We start from the raw sequence: 23,250 nt of genomic DNA on the forward strand, positions 1-23,250 counted from the left end.
CAAAGAGATGGTGCCAGTAGTGGTATTCAAATATACATCGACTGCAAAAAAAAAGAGAAATTCTTTTCATTCATACAACAAGAAAATATTACATAAGGAAGCGGGTACGTAGTTATTTATCGAATCGAAAAGCCCTCCCCACACACATCCATTCTCATCCTGACTGCTCGCCTCGAAATGAACTTACAGCTCTGAATGATGCCCAACACGTAGATGTAGAAATTCTCAGTCGTTTCAGATTGCGAGTTTCAAATAACGTTGTTTCGGACGCAATGTTTGAGAACAGGAGGTGGAGAGGACTGTATTTGCACTCCCGTCTCAAGACCATAAATTTAACGCGCGCCTAGAATTCATTTTGAGAGACGGAAGTTTGGATCCCCCTCCCCTTGGAATTAATGGAGAAACTAGAGAACAAACAGGTCAGATAGTTTCGTGTTTCTCTCGATCTGTGTGAATGTACGACGTACATTCATTTGGAGGGTTTGTTAGCTTGCATCCGCAAAGCAAACCAAAAGCGGAAGTGATGTCATATTGGCGATATGAAGCTGTCTTCCGCACGTGTCGATATAGTTTGGGAAAAACACTGGGATGACGAAAACTTTCCGTGAACAGGAGGAGGAACTCATTCAGACTACTTATTGCATAGTTTAGCCTGGTAACTATAAATGTAGCGGCGCTAACTTTTGAATACAGTTGAACCTTGGGTGATGGAAGTATCATGGAGAAAATTTAAATATTAAGGGAAACGCTGCTTATCTCTTCACCCATGGTGGCTTATAAACGTCCTTAATCAGAAAGCCAGATTCAACTTGGTTCGAGTTAATTATTAGAAATGTTTTGATGGATGTCCGACATTTTAAGGATGAAGGCAGTTGTACAGAATGGAACTACAACAGTTACTTAAATTCTTCGTTCTGTGGGAGGGGTGTTTTTCGCTTTGTTTAATTATTTATTTACCTCTGTACGTCTTAGTGTTGCCGTCAGTGGCAGGTTATTATTTTAGTACAACGGTTCCCCTCAAGCATCAAAGTTCACAAGCTACCTGACTGCGTTAAAATATCCTGTATTAATTTTACTCATTTAACCTGTTAATACATGCTATCATTTCCATAAAATTTCTCCCAATTAACAATATCAACTCTCTCTACAGCTACAAACACTAAGCTAATTCAATCTTAATCACTCCCTCATATTTCTCTTAATCAGCAATATCAATTCTCTTCGCAACAGCAGTACATAAGCTAACTTAATACTAACATCTCTCTTAGTTTAGCAATATCAATTTTCTTTGCAACTCTCAATCAATAAACCAACTCAATACTAAACATTTCCTTATTTCTCGTAATTTCTTCACCTTCAATCTTACCCTAAACTAATCGACAGTTTTATCTAAGCACCCTTTCCAATACAACACAGTTCAGAGGACTTCTCTTTCACGGTGGGTTTCCTTTGTGTGGATTCTTTCCAAGTTCCACGGAGTGGGGTGAAGTCTCTTAGTTTGAAGTCTGCGTGTAGCTCTTCCAGTACTGTCTTATTTCGGGAACAGTGCTCCGTTAATACCGAAGGAAATTACCACAGCAGCAGTAGGAGCCAAGGGAACAAGCTAAACTTTCCTTAATAACCTTACTGCTTAATAAGGAGTAACTGGACAAGACGGGTACCATTTTACTTTACCCTTTTCGATACTTTCTCTCCTAATACTGAAACTTCTTTTTACCCACACACGCTACTAAAACAGCCTCTGTAGTACACTGTGGAAACTGTTCACTACATAGCGCAACTTTCCCAGGACTGAACCCAGAACTACAACATTTACTTATCTCCCCCTATTCAATTTAAACCTGACTCAATGATGGCGTTATTCTTTAAATTCGATTTTCTCGTACGTCAATAACGCATTCTGTTTTTCCCACACAACGGAACTCTGTCATCTTTTACCTCTAGCTCACCTGGTGACCATACCTTTGAACTGCTTCCTACCGACGCCTTTCCCCAAAATGCACTAAGTGCCGCGTCCTCAAGTAGCGGTGTAATAGAGGGATTAAACTATTGTTCAGAAGCTTTTAATTTTAACCTACTTCCGCACCTGACTACCTTTGTTTACAATATTCCTTTTAACAGCCCTACCGCCAAGCCTACTCCCACTAATGGGAATATTTCCGTAATGATGTTTGCTTTATTCCTTAAGTGCTTTACTTTCACACAATATTCTTACTAAGAGAAATATTTTTGTAAGACTTTGTCTTACAGTTCTGTGGTTTGAGGTAATTATTAAAAATTAAATTATTTCGAACGATGTTCGACATTTTAAGGATAATGGCAGTTGTACATAATGAATTAGTTATTTAAATTCTTCGTTTGGTGGTCGCCAAATATCAAACTGAAAGTCAAAGGTGTATTATAAAATTGCCGCTTTGGCAAACATGTGGAAGATGCAACCAGTCTTGCATAAAAACAAACCAGATTCATTAAAAGGAGCACGTTTAGATTCTGCGACTCCAAAATTGCAGGGTTGCTCTATAAAATCTCCATCCACTTGGTTTTCTTCCCCATTTCGGCCCCTATAGAAACAAGGTTCTCAATGCTCTGTAGTCTGCTCAGAAAACAACAAAACAAATTAACAGGCATTTCATCCTCCGTAACCCAACGTTTGACCTAACTAAATTTTTCCCGAAGACCTAAATAAACGTTCGAAAATACCACATCTTCAGTTTAAATCTCCTTTTCCTGACCTGCCGAAAGATTTGCCTTTTTGTAAGGATATCCACAAGCAGTACGATACCTAAGTACATATGGATACAACTGGAATTACTAACTTCTTCTTTGGAGGATTCCTTGATACACTGATGTGAATTTATCGTGAATTATACACGTAGAAATGTGTGTGTGTTCGCCTGCAGATTTTCATGTTGCACGGACTAAAAGACCCAGAATAACTTACAGGGAAAATCCCTCTCAATGAAATCCACTAATCACAGTCCCACTTGAAGAGGCGTTTAAAAATTCTCCGATGAAGATTCGAACTCAAGACCTTTTCATATGATGGACAAGTAACGAATCCATTATACTGTCAAAGTTGTTCTGAACTTAATATATACCGTATATATGTTTTTTTTTTTTTTCCTGAATTACTTTTCATCAATTTTTCTATAACGAATTGTTGGTTTTCACCTTTGATTTAACTCTTTTTCTGGACATTGTAAGTGACCAAATTATTTTATTTCTTCGCATACAAAATATTTATTTGATGTCTGATGTAGTGGATGTTCATCTTGTAGCATAGATAGGATAATAAATATATGAATGCTGTCTGTTTCCAAACTTCCACTCCCTGTTTGATTCCTACAAATAACAACTAAAATGGCAAACAAAAACACAATCACCTGCGGTTTCACGTTTCCATATGCTCATGGGCGTCACCAGGAATTTTAGTTTAGAAAGGGAGAGGGCAAGCGGGCATGTACAGCAGACTACAAATTCAATAATTAAAAAAAAAAAAAAAAAAAGCAGTTTTAATCCTTAGTGAAAGTTGAGGGGGAGGGGAGTTTTGTGGTTCTCCATCAGGTGGCGGTGAATATCCTTCGTTAAAATTCACTTGGTTAAAATAACGACACCGACAAAGCCAGAGTTTATCCTATTTTTGCTAATTTGGACGTCGCTGTGCGTTAAATGAACTGCATGCAGTTCATTCTAACTAGTTCAGCAAGTTAACAAAAATTACAGTACAGAGATGACTCGCTTAACGTGGTCTCCTTTAACCAAACTCGCTTAAAATATTTAAAGATTTTAAAAAGAACTAAGAAATTAAATAAAAGAAGTTAAATTTATTTTGTAGAAATGAGATGTTTCTACAAAAAAAATATTAGGTTCCTGGCAAACTGCTAACACACCCTAATCTGAATCCACCCCATGAAAGGCATTCTTTAAGACAGACTTGTGTTTCTAAGGCTTAGAATCATAAAGAAGAAGATATATAGGTTTAATAAAAGTGGAAGATATATCTAGCAAACAACGCACAAATACGTGGCATTCTTTAACTCACTTTGATAAATTCTATAAATTATTATTGTTGAAAGAAACGAGTTTCTCTGACTGAAGTCCCCGTGTGCGAACTGTGTTTTTCCTCAAAAGGGTTTTATCTCTTTTATTGCAGGACCTACTAGCGTAAATGGTGTCTGTTTTCCTTACTGATAATCTCCTATTACATACCCAGCGACTCCATTCAGTCTGCAACCTGAGACAGGAATGTGTTCAACTATTACCTTCGCTGCAGAAGGTCAAAAATGTCCCAGATCTGTTTGATCTGTGGTAGAAACATGCAGCTGTGTAGCTAAAAGATAAGGCATTTGTTGTGCTGCCATCTAGCGACTAAAAAGTGCAACAAATTTCTTTTATATTTATAGACCAAATTGTCATATTTAGAATTAAAGTGTATATTCCGAGATATATTTTATCTACGACGCAATTTTAAGGATTTAAGATTCCATTCAAGGGAAATACGTATCTTTCAGATTATGTAATAAATAAAATTTATTGTAAGTTTTATTTTTCTTTTGGTTTTATATGCAAAAATATTTGGCTAATGGCCAAAGCTGCTTTTGTTCGATCAGAGATGACTTTCAAAATGTCAGTAATCATATTTTCCATGCGAAAGTTGTCCAGTATAATATTAGATCATTACGTAATCTTCAACGGCTGCGATGTGAAGCATATTTCCACTTATGTTCACTCAAGTAGTAAAATAAAGAAATTTACGAGGATAATAAGAAAAATATAAGACACGCAGTAAGCTGAATCATCAACCAAAGTAGTTTAGTTTACTCTGAATTGAGCGGGTTATTAAGCAAAGAACCAAGAAATAAATGATGCAGTTCTTATAGCGTGTATTTATGCAATAACCTAGTCCACATCGAGAGAAATGGCCCAGTAAAATGGATGTAAACATTATTAATGCAGCTCTAAGTAACAGAAAAAAATATTTCTAATAATAGAGAACGTGGCAGACCATATTTTTATCACAAATATCAGATATTTCTGGAGTTCTGTGAACTCGTAGCTGTTTTAAATAAAGTAATGCGAATCAGAGACAGAGACATCGTTAGATTCTTTTTATATATATATTTTTTAAAATACTGTACATAATAATACAGTATTTATATTCCTACTAACTTTTCTCCTCTATATTTTAATAACCAATTTACATTTTCTTTTAAATTCCTTATTTCTTTAATTCACACGCATTTAATTTTTCAGTTTTGTATTTCTATTAGCGATTATATCAATTATCGATTTACTGCTTCTATTTGTTCACGTACTGTTAATTCTGTATTCATAACTACGCAGAATTGTAATAATTTCTTTCCATTTTCGTTCACTGTATGTTCATTAAACCAGTATCTGAATTCTGAATGTTATTTGAAATTCAAGAATTTAAATTCTTCTGCTATTATTACTAATTCATTCTATCTTATTAGTTAAATCTGGTAATTGAGTATAGAATTTATACATTTCTTCTTTTGAATTTTCTGAGTTATATACGTTTCACGTTCTGATACAATAATTTTCTTAAAATTTAAGCATTTAACTTCCATTAAAATTGTATAGATATTTTCAGACTAAATAATATTAATATGTAATTTTTTAATATTAAAAATATTAAGTGATTATTTAATATTATTTCACAGCAGATTATAAATCTATTTAATTTGCTATATTATTAAAAATTAAATAATATTTAGAGTGGTTATAATATAAATTTTAATTAAATTTTATAGGTTTTTAATAATATTACTATTCTTAAGCAACATGATCTGTTTGAATCTCTTTCATCGAAAATAAATATATTTATTTTTCTCTAAGTGACAGTTAACAGATTAAAGGAAATTAATATATTATTAATAATCAATTAATGTTGATATTTATGGGTTATCTCCGTGTATACATTTTGGCCTCAAAAAAATAAATAAATAATAAAAAAAAAAAGTTTGTTTTCAAAAATGGCCAGATGTGCGAATAGGATTACTTTAAATTTAAATATTCTAAATGTTGCAGCACCTTAATTGGTAATGCTTGACTGTATATCTATTTGGAGAATATACGATGATTTCGGTGCATTTTATTCAGATTTTCCTTCATAAAATACTTTTTCCACAGATCAATCAACTTTGGTTGTTATTTGTAATAATTTTACTCTATTTTTCCACATCACTACAGATATTTACAACAGTTCTTTATATTAAAACTTGTTGATCAAACTGACTCGCAATTTTTCCATTACAGTTTTTTGTAGTCTGAAGTTCAAACTACACTGCTCGAAAAAATTAACAGAACATGTAAAAAACGTGCTGTAACTCATGCAGCTTGTTGTGAAGTGGGATATAATTTGGTATAGTGGTGTACTGTAGAATAACGAGGAAATGAGACAGCGAGGAACCTCCGACAGGTATATAGGGGTCGTATAAGAATTAACAAAAAAGGTCACATTACAGAAGTCAATACAAGATGCTCGAAAATATGGTCACATGACATCAGTACTGTGCATGATACCCTACAACTGCTAAACAGACCTCACAGCGGTGAATCCTTCTCGATATAAGGGTGCCTATAAGATTCTGTGGAAACAAATTCCATTCTTCCACCAGCGCAGACCTTAGCTCACCAAGTAACCGAGGGGTTGGCAATCGGCGTGCAATGCGACGCCTAAGGGCGTCCCACACACATTCGATCGGATTTAACTCTGGCCACAGTAGTCGTTGGATATCTTCACTTTCAAGATTTTCATCACGGCACACAGCTCTAACATTTATGCAGTGGTGTTGTCGTGCATAAAAAGAAAATCTGGGCCAACCGCGCCCCTAAAAAGTCGCTTTAGATTCGAGGATCTGTTCTCGGTAACTTTGCTCACTTATCAAAAACATGAAGAGGGGTACGGTCATTGATCATTATATCGCCCCACACGAGAAAACTGCCTCCACTATAAGTGTCTCTTCCTCCGATGTTGGAGGGACAGTACCACATTCCCCGTTGTCTCAGGATGAAATACCGTCTAGAATTTGTTTGTAGGCTAAAGACTCATCGCAGAACAGAACTGTACCCCATTTGTCAGGGATCCAATTCACATTTTCATGGCGCCTGTTTGGAGGAGCTGAGCGGTGGTTTGGGGTTAATGGGATAAAAACCACTGGCTTCCTTGCATAGAGCTCACTGGAATTGAGCCTTTTTTAAACAGTCTGGTTGCAAAGGTTTTCACCTATGGCTGCAGCAACCTCAAGAAACAGTTGATGACGAAGCACTATAAGTTCCGTCTTGCTGTAAGAGCCAGATAGCGGTCTTTTCTGGTTGACATAGCCCTCACGCGACCTTGACCTGCTCTCTTGTAATGGTTCCTGTATCCTGAACCTGCTTCCATATAGTGTGCTTAGTGTTAGGGTCAGGCGCTACATGTGGTTTCCCCATCTGCGCCATATATACGCTGTGGAGAAATACAGTACAGCTGTAAATGCCAGAAAAGTGTTCTTTATTGAATGTGTAGTATAGCTTTGGGTTTTGTTGTTGTGTTTGTCATTTGGCCCCAGGATCCCTGGTTGGATCCCATGTTGCCCGCACAAACCGGTAGGAGGCAGCCAGGCTGTACGGAGACAAAAAAAAAGAAGTAGTTGGAGGAGGTACAGAATGCACACAAGAGGGAAGAGTATAGCTAGAAATATGGAGGATGTAGGCAAGGGTATCCTCCAGGTAACCAATACAGCAATAAGCTCTATCAAGCGAAAGGAGACCCTGTGGTGGACGATAGTTAAGACACACAACAAGAGCGCTGCGTGTAAGTCCGCATTGGCGATTCAGGTGGCCTGGGGGCCAATTAATCCTAGTCAGGTTAAGTCCGGTTGAACAGTTAGGTTAGAAAAGGTGAGTCCTCCGATCAGATGTTATTCTGTGTTGACAATAGGGTGTTCTGTCTTGTGAAGAATGCTTGCGCAAACTTAGTAAACTCGCAGTGGTAGTTTTCTTCTGTGATATATAATTGTTCATTTCTTTGAGAGATATCTTGTATACGTGTAAACAGGATGCTGCGGAGGTCCTCATCACGTTGACAACTATATACTGGATGGTTCCAGTCTTCTGTTTCACCACTTGTACAGTAGGGGTTGTTTATGATTCCCATGGATGTTAGTTTGTGGTTTATTGATCTGTGTCCGATAATGAGGTAGATGGAATAAAGACCAGGAGGGAACCAATTTGTAGACTTGGGAAATACGACATTTACATCAGGTATAACTTTTTTTTTAATAATGGAGCCATTGTCCGTAGCAGTCCACCTGTCCTGTCAGGTATGAAGTAGTAGCGTGGCAATTTGTTTCTTTTCCTGTCTGATTTCGTTCAGATTATTTATGGAGGGTCCGAGAATAGTTGCTGGTATGCTCCTTGATAGACAGTAGTGCAGGGCTGGCGAATAACCTCCAGATCGAGCGGAAGGACGCCGCAAGAACCTGAAGGGCCAAGGTACTGACCGTGCAGCAGGCCCTAGTAATAGTAAGAAGAATGGTGCGCTGGATCGATGAGACTTGCCATCCTGAGTACGGGAGATGGGGCTGTCACACCGAGCAAGCCAAACCACGGGAATGAAGTGATATGGTCTCAACCCGTGGTTTTATAGGCATGAATAATTTGCATAATGTGCGGTTCTGTAAAGGGGTAGATCGATTTCTATTGGATACTCGGAATTTGCCTGCCAGGATGCCTATTATCAAATATTAGCTTTCGGCGAAACTGTTCACGAAAAACATTTTTTTGTGTTCATTTAATTTTGTCGAACTTTGTATTTATACGCCTCTGCGCTGCACGCGTATTTGCATGTTTGAGGACGTCGACCCTAAGTGTTTTTCTTATAAGCCACTTTAAAAAAAAAAAAAAAACAACGCGTGGAAACATGCCACTGAACAGCAAAACATACGTAAATAAAAGCGTAAAAGACAACAGCTTTCCTTCCGAGAGCAACAAAATCGAATTTGAAATGGAATCCGATCATGAGGGAGCAACTGTGTGTGGAAATAAGCATATTCAGCGAACATTTTATAGCTGCGGCGTATATATTCCAACTCCTGCATCGCTAAAGGTAGGCTGATGTTTATGACAGTCTAGACCGCACACCTCTCCTCCAGTGTCTCAAATTTTTTATATTTCTGAGGAACAAATTGAAACCAGGGAAATATAATTCGAACATTGCTTTTCGTAATACCTACTCTTGAGTGCGTTGTGAGAATTTAACGTACTTAGATTAAGGAACGTAAGTAGAAGAAAGAATATTTTAAAGGGTTCTTTAAATGGTCTAGAATATGGCAAGGAGGGCAGCAATATTCAAAATTACCAACTCTTACGACCCGTAAAGTGGACATCGTGAAATACTTTGTTTTTTTCTATTCGATGACAAACATTGTTGTGAAACAGCCTGGAACTCCACTCCACTTCATAAAGTGGGTAATTTGTGCCTTATCTCGCGGGTCTCGTCCACATCCCTGATGCACCCAGACTGTAACAATATTCGGTCGCACTCGCATGAAATTAGCTGGCCAAAATGAATGTATCCTATCGTGAGCAACATTGGTGATGTTTACGTGTGAGCTGAATGCTAAAACTGCGGCGCTTCCTATTTATTTTTTATTAACTTTAAGCAAAATATCCTCTGGCAACGCTACAGAGTAGTAATACGTTGTTTTGAAATATATATCTGAACAACCTGCAATAAAAAACGTCTTAATAAAACATTCAGGACGTGTTTACAACTCTTATTCACACTATAAGGTTACCTCGTGCTTCGCGCTGCAACGCATCAACTGAACCAAATTTTCAAAAACAGGAGTTTTAATTCTTGTTTGTGCACAGAGCGAAACGCCATCCCGGTATTCTAAACGACAGTGCGGCGATATTACGAAACATCTCGTTCGCCGATCGAATCTCGTTTCTAAACACTTTGTGGCTGTTTATCTGTAACAACTTCTGTATGTTAAAATGAACATGACTTCTTTTTGATAACAATTTTTTTAGGATGCCTCCATAGAGCGAGCGATGAGGAACGGGGAAGATTTGGCGCAAATTAAACACCTACGATTGACATTGATGGATGATCCACAAACAGGTTCCATCCCACCCGTGGTTATAACGTTGTTTTATAATTATTGTAAAGAAACAATTTCGAAAGTTTATTTTGTCTAATTTCCGAAAATCCTGTCCAAATATTTTACTCCTAATTTTAATTATCTGATTTTATCCATAATTTTAAACATTCCTAGAATTTATCCCTAATTTTAATTATCCAATTTTGTCCCTAATTTTACTACCCAACATTATCCCTAATTAAAAATTAGGGTTATGGAATATCCTCTTCCTAATTTAATTTCCTGTCCAAATATTTTTCTCCTAAATTTAATTATCTGATTTTTATCCCTAATTTTCTTACTCCAAAATTTATCCCTTATTTTAATTATCAAATATTCGCTCCCGAATTTAACCGTCTAACATTTTATCCTAATCCCTGATTAAAAATTAGGGTTACGGGATATCTCCTTCCTAATTTAAATATCTAACCTATTATCTAATCTTGATTAATTATCTAGATAACATTAATCATTAGATTATTTTAATTTTCTAATCTAACCTCTTAATTATCTATTCTTATCCCTAATTTTAATCATTTAACAATTTCCCTTAATTTTCTTTTCTTTGGTAGGTACAAAGTGAATCCGGGATAAGGGACCAATTATTATAATGGCATTTCTGATCAATAATCGCGCTCTACAGGTATCATGAAGTTTGGTTGGCAATGTAGCTTTTTTCTCTTCGCAGTCTGTGTGCTGGTTCCAAGTGAGGAACAACGTAAGTCCGATTAAAAATTTAATTTAAACATTGTTGGAATTTTTTTTAATCTGCAACGAAGCTTCTATTGACTTTACTGAGATTTTTTTGTTTTTTCTTACACAGAAACATCGCTTAATGCGAGCCTAGTTGAGCCATCTGGGGACTTTGAATCGCCGACTTCAACATCGTGTGGAAATTTGGTAAGTGCTGTGTTTTGGTTTCATAACAGAAAAAAAAACAGTCCAATGGGACCGAATTGAATAATGTTTTACATCCATTAGCTTGTATTCCGCTTATCAGACAACACCATAACTATCCAGCTCCATAAGGTTTAATGCAGTATCCTTCAGACAGTTCATTAATCAAATGGTAATTTATCAACGATGAGGGCACATCGTGTTTCCACAAATATCGAAATTAAACTTGCTAGTTTTGTGTAATTGATGAACACGACTGATTAATGTCACATATGCTATTGGATAAACATCCACAGGTTTATAAAATATTCTTGACACACAAGACATTGAGATATTGCTGAGTTAAATGATGTTGAAATCAATGATTTATTTTGGTTTCGTAATTAACTGGGTTTATTTTATGGTTTTAAGAGCCAGACCATCTATTACTCACACATAGCGTAGCATTTATCAGATATAGACAGAGGCCAGATGCTGGTCTGTAGCCAAGATCGATGTAATTTTATCGTAAGATGAAACTAAGTACACAATTAAATGTTGGTATCCAATGGAAAGTAATTTAATTTCAAGTTTGACTTCTAAACACGCGAAAATATGTCAGAGTTGACGAATATTAAAATTAATGTTAGTTCTTTTAGGGCGCGCGCGTTTAACCTTGTGAACATAACTTACAGTTATACACTATACTCCAAAAGCGACGCCAAATCAGTTTTTGATAACTGGAAGAAGGGATTCTTCCAGTTATCAAAAACACTGCGGTCGATTCAGCTGCTCATTGCGGATATGTTGACCTAGTCCGAAGCTGAGGATACAGTTAATCCCAACTGTGTTCAAAGCAGTGCTGTGACCAGGCCAATGTAGCTTTTGTACGCTCATGTCTTCAGGCAAAGTTACCACAGACTGTACAGTGTGACCATACTGTTGCCACAATGCAAGAAGAGCGAAATTGTTCAGAATGTTAATGTACCGCATTGATATTCATTGTTCCAGGAACGACGACCAGGGTTCAATCCCAAATCACGAGAAACAACCCCGCACTGTTACGAAACTTTCGACAACGTTCTCATCTACTAAACCCAAACATGGCCACACATCAGAAAACTGTGTATCGTTTGTCACTTCATAACACAACTTTCCAGTGTTCTTTGGACCAATTACAATAGGCTGTGCATCAGGAAAGTCGACGCTGTGCACTGTGTTCTGATGATCGGTTTTGGTATTGCATCTCCTCTGCAAAGTGCAATAACATGCTGCGTATCGTCCTTGTATTAATATCAGTCCTGTGGCTGCTTAGAACTCGTTAACAATATGAGATGAGGACTAATGGGATTTAAGTATCATTCTTTTGAGTGTGCTCCGGACCCTTCCTTTCAATTTTTACGGTCTACCCGAGCTAATTCTGGACTGGATTAGCACCACACAATGCCATTTGGAGATTGAGTCATTCACTGTCGCTGCAGAGTAGTGTAGCTACAATGGCATCCTGTGATGACTGGCCATTGGCAGTAGCTAAGCTCAACCTCACGTCCCATCTACTGTATTCGTTGGTCTTCTTACTTTTAGGGCGAATGTTATTTTTTGTTGTTTTTTTTTATATTTATTCTTGTATTATAAAAAGTGAAGAGGTACAGGGTTATTAAAAGTAAAGTATCACTATGCAGAGGGCTCTGGAGCGAGTTCTAAGGCTCGTACTGAAGAGAAATTTGGACAACAGGTACAATAAAGAATGCGCCCGCCATTTATTGGGAAAAAAAAAAAAAAATTGTCACTATATGGCGCTGTGGCAATACAAATCACTTGAACAGCGCTACAATTGTTCAATGGGTCCTCCATTTTGGTCAACAACAGTTTCCATTCGAAGAATAGCATTTTCTACAGCAGAACGTAACATGTCAACTGGAATAGCCAGCACATGATGTCTAATGCTGTCCTTCAGATCTGCCAGAGTTTGACATCCTTCCCGATACACTCGGTTCTTCAAAAAACCCCACAACCATAAGTCACATGAGGTGAGGTCCGGTGATCGGAGTGGCCAAGATGTCTGGAAACAACGGCTGATGAACCGTTCGTCTGTAAAGTGTTGCCTTAGCAATCTTTGGCCACAACAGTGGATGTGGGATGGCTCACCATCTTGCATAAATATGGTATCCTGAAGGCACCCACGTTGTTGCAGCTCTGGCATTGCGAAATTTGCCAACATTTCATAATATCGCTGTCCAGTGACGGAACAGGTGCGGGGTCCAGTCGGTGTTACCTGTTCAAAAAAATATGGCCCAATCATGAATGTGGCCGTAAATCCACACCACGTCACTTTTGGAGAATGCAACGGGACCTCTTGGGTAACTCGAGGGTGAAGTTGTTGGCATTGCTGCTGTAGTGCAGGCAAACATCTACTGTATGATTTTGAAGAGACTGCTTTGTTTTATACAGTCCAATAGAGCTGAGTAGTGGCGGCGCTGTGGCAATAACTTACAATTATGCAAATAGCATTTGCATAATCGTAATTTTTTCCCAATAAATGGCGAGCGCATTCTTCATTGTACCTGTTGTCCAAATTTCTCTTCAGTACGAGCCTTAAAACTCGCTCCAGAGCCCTCTACATAGGGATACTTTAATTTTAACAACCCTGTATTTAAATAAATTTGGATTTAACAACTATTGAACAACAAAAAATACCTTTTTTTTTTTAATTTAAAAATGTTAACTTGTATTTGATTATTCAAATTTTAATAAAAATCCTGATAGGTTTTAATAAAAGTTGTTTCAAATTCACTTATTAAAATATTGTGGCCATTTGAGACAAGAATGTTTTCTTCTTTAGAAGAACAAGTAGGCGGCATGGTTTGAACTTTTTTCAATGCATTTTGGAGCTATAAGCTATGCTTTTTAGTTGACAGATGGTCTACCTGATGAGAGTAGCCATCAGGTAGATTGTGTTTGTAATATGCGTCTCGGTTTGGCTAATCGACAACAGGACACACGCAGTTTATAGATATAATATATAAGGCGCAAAATGGTCTAAATCGCTGATGCGCCTAAAACTCAACAAAATTTTCTTGACAATGTTTATATCAATAGATGACCAAGGAGGATCGTGGTATCCACAAGGTATTGGGCCTGGTTGGATGACTCAGATTGCATTGGAACCTGTTCAATAGTTTTTGTAGACTTTGCAGCTTTTAAATTAATCTAATAAATTGATTATAAATTAAACAAGTAATTATATCCTTTTTTTTTATTTTCTTGATAGGAAGGAAGTGTTCGAGTTGAGTCATGCCATCAAACAGGAGAAAGTGAGTTGATACCTTAAATAAATTGAACTGTAACAGTGAGTTAAGGAAATCATTTATTACTGTAATAAGTTCTCCTTTGCGTAACAGTTTGTCTAAAGTTTATTTAATATGGATCTTAACCATTAGTCTAAAACTTTTACAGGCGTTTTATTCACATGTATTTTTTTAGTTTTTTTTTGCATTTTGATTTGAATGCAAAATTAGTTTCATCTCAAATACTAATATTTATTATTTTTTTCCTGTAGCTATCAATCCTACTCCAGTGACAGATCTTTCCCGTCCATCTTCTTCCTTCCCCGGTACAGCTGAGAATGAAGAGTCGTCACTATGGGAAGGCAGCGGGTCCATTTCATCACCAGTTCCCATCCACGCCATATATTCAAGGTCCGATGTACCAGACCTTGAGTCCCATCTCGCTAGCGCCACTGAATCTTATCACGTAAGCGCTACTATGGAAATATCTTCATATGTTCCAGAGTTTCAATCTTCAAACGCTTCCAGTATTGTCCTGGAGAAATTATCAACGGATTTCGCCATAAATTCAATTTTGCCTTCAAATACTCCACAAATTTCGCCACCAGTTGCTATGGAGACGTCCAGTTCCATTGAGACACTAAATGTAAAGAATGATAGTACCATTATGGTGGAGCCAACATCGTTACCTGCTCCTGATTTTGATTACCAGACTGTACTATACCCAAGTAGTAGCTTTGACTCAATGCACGTGTCCAAATATACACCTGAAATTGATAACGTAGAAGTTACTCCATCTGTGGTTACGCTCTCATCAAATCCTTTGTGGTCGTCAACCCTTATTGATCATTCCCATGGTAAAGAAACTTCTATAAGCATCATTCCAAACCAGTCATCTTCAATCGCTTCGACACTACCATCTTCATCTACTGTTCAAACACCAGAGATTATAATCACGCCATCCAAGGCACCTGACTCGGTGCCCCATAAGCTGCTGTTGGTACTTCAAGGAGAATGTCCAGCTTCGGAGAATTCCGAAATCCAGTCAATTGTCAGTCATTTGTTCAAAACACGTGATCTACAGATTGGTAATATCACCTGTCGTAGTGAGATTATCTTAAATCTTACAGTTTCTGGCAGTACCGACATCATCAGTCAACTTATGAAGAACATCAACAATGTTGAAATTCCAATGAATCAAACTTTTCAAATGGCTAACCAGGTCTTCCGTATTGTTGACGTACATCAGCTGGACTATAAATCAGCATCATCTTCATCATCTCCCCCTACTCCTCCTCCCACATCTCCAGAGGACACTCATTCCAGACGTTTCTGGACCAACGAACTCATTGCTTATATTGCAGTGGGAGCGTCATTTGGCTTAATTCTTCTCGTTGCCATGGTGATATGCTGCGTTAAGTGCTGGAGACGGAAGCCTTCAAAAACTTTAGAAATGGACGCCATCCCTCACTTAAACCTACGTCTCGAAGATTTTACGTTGACGCGAATCCCTCGTCCAACTTCTGTCTATCTTGACTATTACCGAGGCTCCCTACTGAGTGACCATTTTGCAGCTGCTTCTAACCGTAACTCAACCGCTGGAGAGCAGGGCATAGTTCAACCTTTCGACACGAGTATTGTGCCCTTGGAAGACAGTCGACACGCCGAAGACAGGTCCAGAACACCCCAAGGACATCGGGCAGATCAATTTCCTACTTCACCAAGAAGGTTGAAAACATTTAATGGGGGGATGGTGAGAGACGATACTTATGGAGATTATCACAGTGCCATGGGGGACTCAACTGAGAAACTGCATCCTCAGTCACCAACAGAAATAAACAAAGCAGGAGTAGTCAATACTTCATTCCTTAAATACTGATTTATACCGTTTTTTTCCTGCAGCAAATACAACAATCTAGATAAAAACATTTCCTCCTTTTGGTCATTGGAAAGCATCTGTTAGAGAATACAGAAGATATTCTATAAATCTGTAGTATCCGTACTTTATTTTATATGCAATTTAAATTATTTTTATATTCTTTTCTGATAAGTTTTTTTTTTTAATTTCTTTACGAATAGAGAAAACATTCCACTTAAGTATTAAAAAAAAAGCATGATGCTTCTGAGAATTAGTCTTCGTACCACGTCCGGATTTCTTTTCTATGCTTGAGGAAATTTGTGCTTTGTACCATGAACTCTGTCCAGGGATGCCAATTTTAATGTCTTCTAACAGAGTTCAACAATTCATCTTTTTTTCCTCAAGTTCTTTGGAACATGAAAAGATAAAATGGTGTCATCTTTCAGAGCATCTTGAAAATCATTTACATCCAACCTTTGTTCGACTTTTAATCCAAGCTCTGAAAAGCAGCAAATTCTTTTTTTTTTCGAAATAATACAGTGTTAAACTCCTGAAAATAAGAGACATCAATGCATTCCTGTGGTGATAGTCAGTGCCTATTGAAAAAGAAACGCTAATCAATAAAGAAAGCTAATGGAAATAAAGAAAAGTTTTTTTTAATTATCCTATAACGTGTTGATCACTCTAAGACTAGACCAGCACCTATTTAGTTCAAACTAAGCGTGTCTCGCGCTCCAGAAACTCCATTTATATGGGGATTCGGTGTTACAGGAAAGAAATTGTGTACTGAGTGTAATAAGCAGTTAGACCAGGCGTCTCAGTATATGTGTGTGTGTGCGTGTGTGTGTGTGTTTCTGTGTAATGATTTTTACTTGCTGCACGAATCTGTCCACTGCAGTAAATGAATAACCAACTGAATTGCATGTTAGTTGTTGATATGATAAACAGGTTTTGTTTGCTTGCTTTTCTCGTCTAAACTGGGAGCGCCCAGCTTGTTTTTTTAACTTGGACAATCGAAAAAAACAGTTCGAATTTCGTGTATCATCAGTTGTTTTTGTATCAAGTAAAATGTTTTCCCACTATGCAACAGTAGTACGATCATAGTTTTGGAAGAGTTGGTAGAATCTATCGAGAGAGAGAGAGAGAGGGATGAGTTGGAAGAATCTCTCTCTCTCGATAGATTCTAATGAAAACTCTAAACACAAATGGCATTATAACTTAGTACAATGCGTGAAAGATTCACAAGCATGCAAAGAGATGAGGAAAAAAAGGATAGATTGAGTTGTAGAAAAGAGGAAGAAGAGAAGGAAAAGATTGGGATGCGAGATAAAAAGATAAAAGAAATGGGAGGAGAGTGAGACATAAAAAGGGAAAGAGACAATGACAAAGAAATGAGAAGAGAGAGAAAGATCTTAAAAAAACTCCTTGGAGCTTCTGTGTCATCAAAATTGCCATTAACCCAATACTAGAAACAAATATTTCCAGTTGTATTCCAATCGTGAGTGCCTCTTTGATGTTGCTTCCTTTGCATTGTGTTTGAGATAAATTATGGCAGGGTTTCGCTCGCACTTCTGTATTAAAGCATAATCAAAGGATCGGGATTTAATCTTCCTTCCAGATATGTTGCAGCAACACATAGTGGTAGTGTGTGTGTCCATCAAGCGGATGAATTTAAGGGGCTCTAGTTTCATTACATCGCTGTATTCTTGAAACAAGTACTTAGCATCCCGCTCCCATGGCGAGCTCATTTAAGTGAATTCTGAATGCATTTTCAGCGAAGAAAACAGTAATGCGTCTTTGGTCGGATGATAACGTCTCGGCGAGGAAATTATATTATCACCATGACAACAATAACGCATCGATGAAGTTATGGATGCGAACATATCGTGTTTATCGACACATCGCGAGTATTGAAAGTACATCTTATGTTTTAAATTATGCACCTCTTAATTTCTTAAAAGGAGAGTCTTTTTAAATAGCGATTTAATTAATGTTTGTATTAATTATTAATGCAAGTATTAATCAGTAACGCAATTAAGGGGAGCTTTCCTTTTCATCGTAAAATGATTTTTAAAACTATGGACTTCAGACAGTTGTTCTTGAAGAACAATCCCAGTTTTTGTTTGCAATCTTTATACTCGATATTTTTATAGATTTATTTTTTACAATTTTTCTCGAGGTCCCATCCCACTTCCTTTAAAATTTCATTAGGACAGTTTAAAATTTTATGCTTTCCAGGCACAAATCACGTAATTTTTACGTTATCCAATAACCAAAAGAAATTGCAGCCAATCAGTTTTAGAAAGTAATAAAGTTTTTTCTCTTTTTTCTCCTCTTTTCTTAATGAATCATTCTTGACAACGTTAAGTAATTTTGATCTTATTTTTTTGATTCCGTTATGAGCTGCAGAAATGAGAACTTCGGGTCTCTTTTGTAATTTCTACAGCGGCGGTCATTACTATTAATCCGATGGCTTTAAGTAGATCGAAGCAACCCTCATTATCTTCGTATTAATGAGAAGTAATCTCAGTAATTTCTTTAATTATTAAAATCGCCCTTTTGGTCGAGATGAATTTAATGACTTTCATTTTCATAAGTCCTTACCGATGGTAATAGAATGACAGGAGCAGCCATCACAACAAAAAAGTTGTGGGTTTAATTATTTTTCTTAAATGAACGAAACAAAAGTTTGTAACTCTGTCTTTGACTTTTGTCTTTATGACTTTACATACTAAGTCTAATACATTTTGGTTTTCCTGCCACTCTATATTTGAATATATTTCTTGTATTTGGAAAACGCAAAAGTATGCATTTCTTTCGAACACTTCAAAGGCCTTATTTGTTTATCTTCACACCACCACCACATCAATAGATATGCCATAACGCATTCTTCACTTCATGAATCTTTGAAAGGTATGTCTTTTCTAGCTGTCAGCAATTGTAAAGTGCATTGACGTATTCAAAGTTTGTTCAACGCATCTCTCATCCATGCTTGCAGACCATGAGTGGGAGATGTCACCTAAATTGTGCCTGAAAGAATGATAAATTACATCCTTGAGTTATGGAGTCTCCATGTTTTGCTGGCGCCTGCATAAACTGACTGCCTTGAATGGCTCCTTTATAAAAGAAGCGAAGGGGTTAAAAAGGTTATGTTGTGGACAAAGCTGCTTTGTTGAGTAATGTGGCGATCACTATATAGGACTCTAAGTTTAGAACGCTAGTCGAAGGAAGCCCAAATGACATCGGAAATATGGTTTTAAGTCACTGTAATCAGCCCATTGATGTTTTAATGAAGTGTAATTGGTGGAAAAATATGGATTTTCATCTTGGAGATGAAGGCATCCTTCGTGTATAAACTGTATATTGAAAATCTGTAGAACTATTTAGTTGTGGGATAATTTTCTCACTGTTGTACTTTGAGTCTTCTTACATCCCATTCTTCCCATAGTTGGTTCCTAGATAACCGATGGTTTATTCACGTCATGTCTCTTTTATTATTCATTAATCAGTGATCTTTCTCCTATCTTTTGTTTGGAATCATAAATCCCAATCAGACTCTTCATGCTAAGAAATAAAAATGGCGAAACATCGATGAATACCAAAGATAAAAAAGTTTATTGTTAATAAGTATTTTAGTAGTCTCTGATGTACACTTTTACAAGTATATATGATTTTTGTAACAAATATTTGTTGTGAGCATAGTAAGATATAAGTTAATGGTGACAATAGTGTTTTAAGTGAGTGAGTGAAAAAGGAGATGTCCTCCTAGGGGCCAAATTGTTACATAAAACATAGAATGCAGGTTTATACAAGTACTTTGTAAACCATTTCTACTGTTTCATCTAATTCCATTGTGAAAAATATTGTAATGGTCATGATAATTAAAGTATCTACTTCGTGCCAATCGTTTTATTCAATTAATTTACTCTAACTGTCCACAACCAAACAATTCCTTTAGAAAAACAGTTTAAAATAGTCATTTATAACACTCCTAATTATGCTTTGGACACAAAGTATTTTATTTCAGTACCATCGCATTAACAAGGTTTTTTTTTAGGAAGCACAAACATACCAACGAAAACAATGGCCTGATCTGCTTACCCCTGTAAAGCCAGGATACACGCAATACACAACTGTGAAGCAGTAGAGCAACTGTCTTTATTCTGTGTATGCTAGATCTCTGGATAATTCTAGACCATTCTATTGAAAACAAAAAAAGAAACACGGTTGGCTTGGAATTATATAACGTTCAGTGATTAAAAATATACTGACCAATACGGTACATTTCTTTTTCATTAAAATTTATACACCGATTGAATAATAATTGTCCAAGAGAAGCTGCAACTCAATAAAGGCTTCCAGGCTTCAGATTATCGAATCTTTAACCTATACAAATTCTCTGATTGGTTAGATGACTTTTTCAGGATGAAAGTCCATAGCTGAGGTTAAAAACCCATGCATCCTGGTGCTAAAATTAAGTGATTAACTGCTTTGAAGAGTTCTTTGTATATTCTGAGGCTAATGAATCTTCCGCGATGTTTGCTGTACCACTAATGAGGATCATGGAAAATGGTTTAAGCTATTCTCTGATTTCAAAATCTACCTGTTAATGAATAATACCATATTTGCTTGGTAAACATGACTCCATCGGTTACTCAAAGAATGTACTGTTTATCCTTCATTAATTAGAGCTTGACTAGGTATGAAAAGTTGGAACCTGATCTTAATTTTCCTTCAGCTAATTTATTAAATTTTGTCTACGAATCTGTAGAATTAAGTTTATTTTCTCGATTAATTGTTTCTCATGTTGAGCACTCTGATTACGACTCAAGAATATTAAGTTCTAACTAGTATGAGTTCGTTCATTAAATATTCAACACTCTGAAGATCACAATATAATTAGTGTTAGCTGAAACCGTTCTGCCTTTTTTTCTGTTTCATCGAAAGGAGCGCCATCTACTCCCAATAAAGATAGATTTTTAAAAAAAAATAGAAAAAATTTAATTCGGAAGTTTGTTAATTGACTCCAACCATCAAAAACTAACAGTCAAAATCAATTAGTTTCTCTAAGAGCCTCTTACCTTCTAGTACATCTCGTTATAATCTGTTCACCACACTTAAGTAACCCACTTACTGTTTATTAAACACAGAATTAATGACTTCATAATAGCCCTTAATAATTATAGACCGTTATTCTTTCACTCAAATAAAAACAGCTTCCGAGCAACGTTATATACATCAAGGCATCTTTTCTATGGATAACACAACCAAAAGATGCTACCGAAGTATCTTCCTATATTGGCTGTGCTAACTTACCACGGTAAACTTTTAAATTATACTCGTAGGCGTGTTTAGAATAAATTTCTAGGGCGGGAAAAAAAATTCCGCGTTAATTAATCTTCATTAAATCTCCAGCTAAGCAACGTGTCATATCATTTGTCAGGAACCTCTGTTTGTTTATTGGCACGATGCCAAATTTAATAATGAACACTGCCTTGTGTACCTTAATATCCACGTTGTTTTATGGGCTCAATCATACAAACATTCTCCTAGGTAATTTCCATTGATTTTATCATAATGATGCTAAATTCTTGGTTCATCACGAGATGCAGAACATCAGGCAATTAGACTTAGTAAATAAACTAGTGGCATTTGTTGATATATATCGCTTAGAATGACTAACATTTCATTCAATTATGTTTTTATCCTTTTTTACCATTTGGTAAAAAGGGATGAAAGATGTTAGGAAGAAATGATTTTCCTTTACTTTTCACTTTGTTTCTGTATCTTAAGCTCGCATGAGTTATCGTATTAAAACTGCATGCAGATGTTTATCTAATATGTTCACATAAATTTAAATATTTATACACTGCCTTACCAAAATATGAGTACAAATTCTTCTTCAGGGTGTCTGGTTATTTGGAAAGATGCAGAGACTGACAATAAGATCAGTCTCTATTGAACTTTTCCAAATAGTTCACGACTATATGAAACCGGAAGAGTGGAATTCTTAAAGGAATGGGCTACCGTCGTCAGAGATAACTCAACCCTTGATGAATCTGTCTGCTAATTGAGGGATAACTCACGATTAACTGTATTCTCTAATATTTTGGCAAGGCAGCGCAGTGTAAACTAATTTGGGTTGAATCATCCGTGATCATTTAAAAATAAGATTAAAATTACCAGTAGATCTTACTCCTTTTTGTGCGAAACTTTGGAAACATTGTAAGGGATAAAAGTTTAATATTAAAATATACAGTTTTTTTAAATAACTCGGTCTAATCTTGAAAGCAATAACAGCTTTCAAGATTAGACTGAGCTCAGTAATATAAGCAATCAGTGTGGTATTCATTTTTTCCATCGAGCTTAGATGTATTTGCTCTTTCTGATTGAATGTTTTCTGTAGATTTTGTTCTTTATTCTTGTTGGAAGACCACACCAAGAGAAAATTGGAGAATACAAAAGAATTTCGTTTCTTCAATTTTAAATGATTTCTCGGTTATCACGCGTACCACCAACTCGCAAATAACACGAGAAAAAATAAGATTGAAGCGATATACAGATGCTGAATATGTTTTGAGAATGTCTTTTGATTAGACTTAAAATTTTTATCTTCTCTCTCTTTATTAATCTATCTGCAGTTTCCTTCTATCAATATTTCTATCTGTCCGTCTTTCTTTCTCTGCTTATCCGTGTATATTTTCTCTGTCGATTTTTCTGTCTGTATGTAGTGCGCATTTTTCTCTAACAATCTTTGTCGTGTGCCTCTGTCTCTTCTCATCCATTTATCTTCTATATGTCTTCCGTACCTCTATCCTTTAAGAGAAAAGCGTACGAGAAGTGTCTAATTTTTACAGCACTGATGTGTCTTCTTCACATTTTCTCCTATATACGCCAATGGTTGCTTCTGCTTTTGTTGTTACTGAATACGACCAACTGTCAAACAAGAGAAAAGAAGAAATCAGCGTCCGTCGTTGGTCTTATTTTCACTCTGATCCGTGCATCCCAGGGTGGCTGAAGTTGTTATTGTAGACGCTTCGGGGGGTCACTATCCTTTGAGTCCTCTTCTCTTCCAAAG

General features: G+C 36.5%; 1 protein-coding gene across 1 annotated transcript in view; it reads left to right on the top strand.

Annotated features, from left to right (window-relative positions):
- The window catches only part of LOC150078090 (uncharacterized), a 44,926-nt gene extending 28,598 nt beyond the window's left edge, over window positions 1-16,328 (top strand). The window contains exons 2-5 of the mRNA XM_090384316.1: window positions 10,724-10,869; window positions 10,975-11,051; window positions 14,299-14,341; window positions 14,587-16,328. Coding sequence (XP_090240442.1) covers window positions 10,800-10,869; window positions 10,975-11,051; window positions 14,299-14,341; window positions 14,587-16,193 — 1,797 coding nt within the window. The 5' untranslated portion in view covers window positions 10,724-10,799 and the 3' untranslated portion in view covers window positions 16,194-16,328. The remainder of the gene's footprint in view (window positions 1-10,723; window positions 10,870-10,974; window positions 11,052-14,298; window positions 14,342-14,586) is intronic.
- The last annotated feature ends 6,922 nt before the right edge of the window (window positions 16,329-23,250 follow it).

Source organism: Mastigoproctus giganteus, chromosome 11, assembly GCF_048544385.1.
Source record: "Mastigoproctus giganteus isolate SK-2022 chromosome 11, ASM4854438v1, whole genome shotgun sequence".
Taxonomy (NCBI): Eukaryota; Metazoa; Arthropoda; class Arachnida; order Uropygi; family Thelyphonidae; genus Mastigoproctus; species Mastigoproctus giganteus.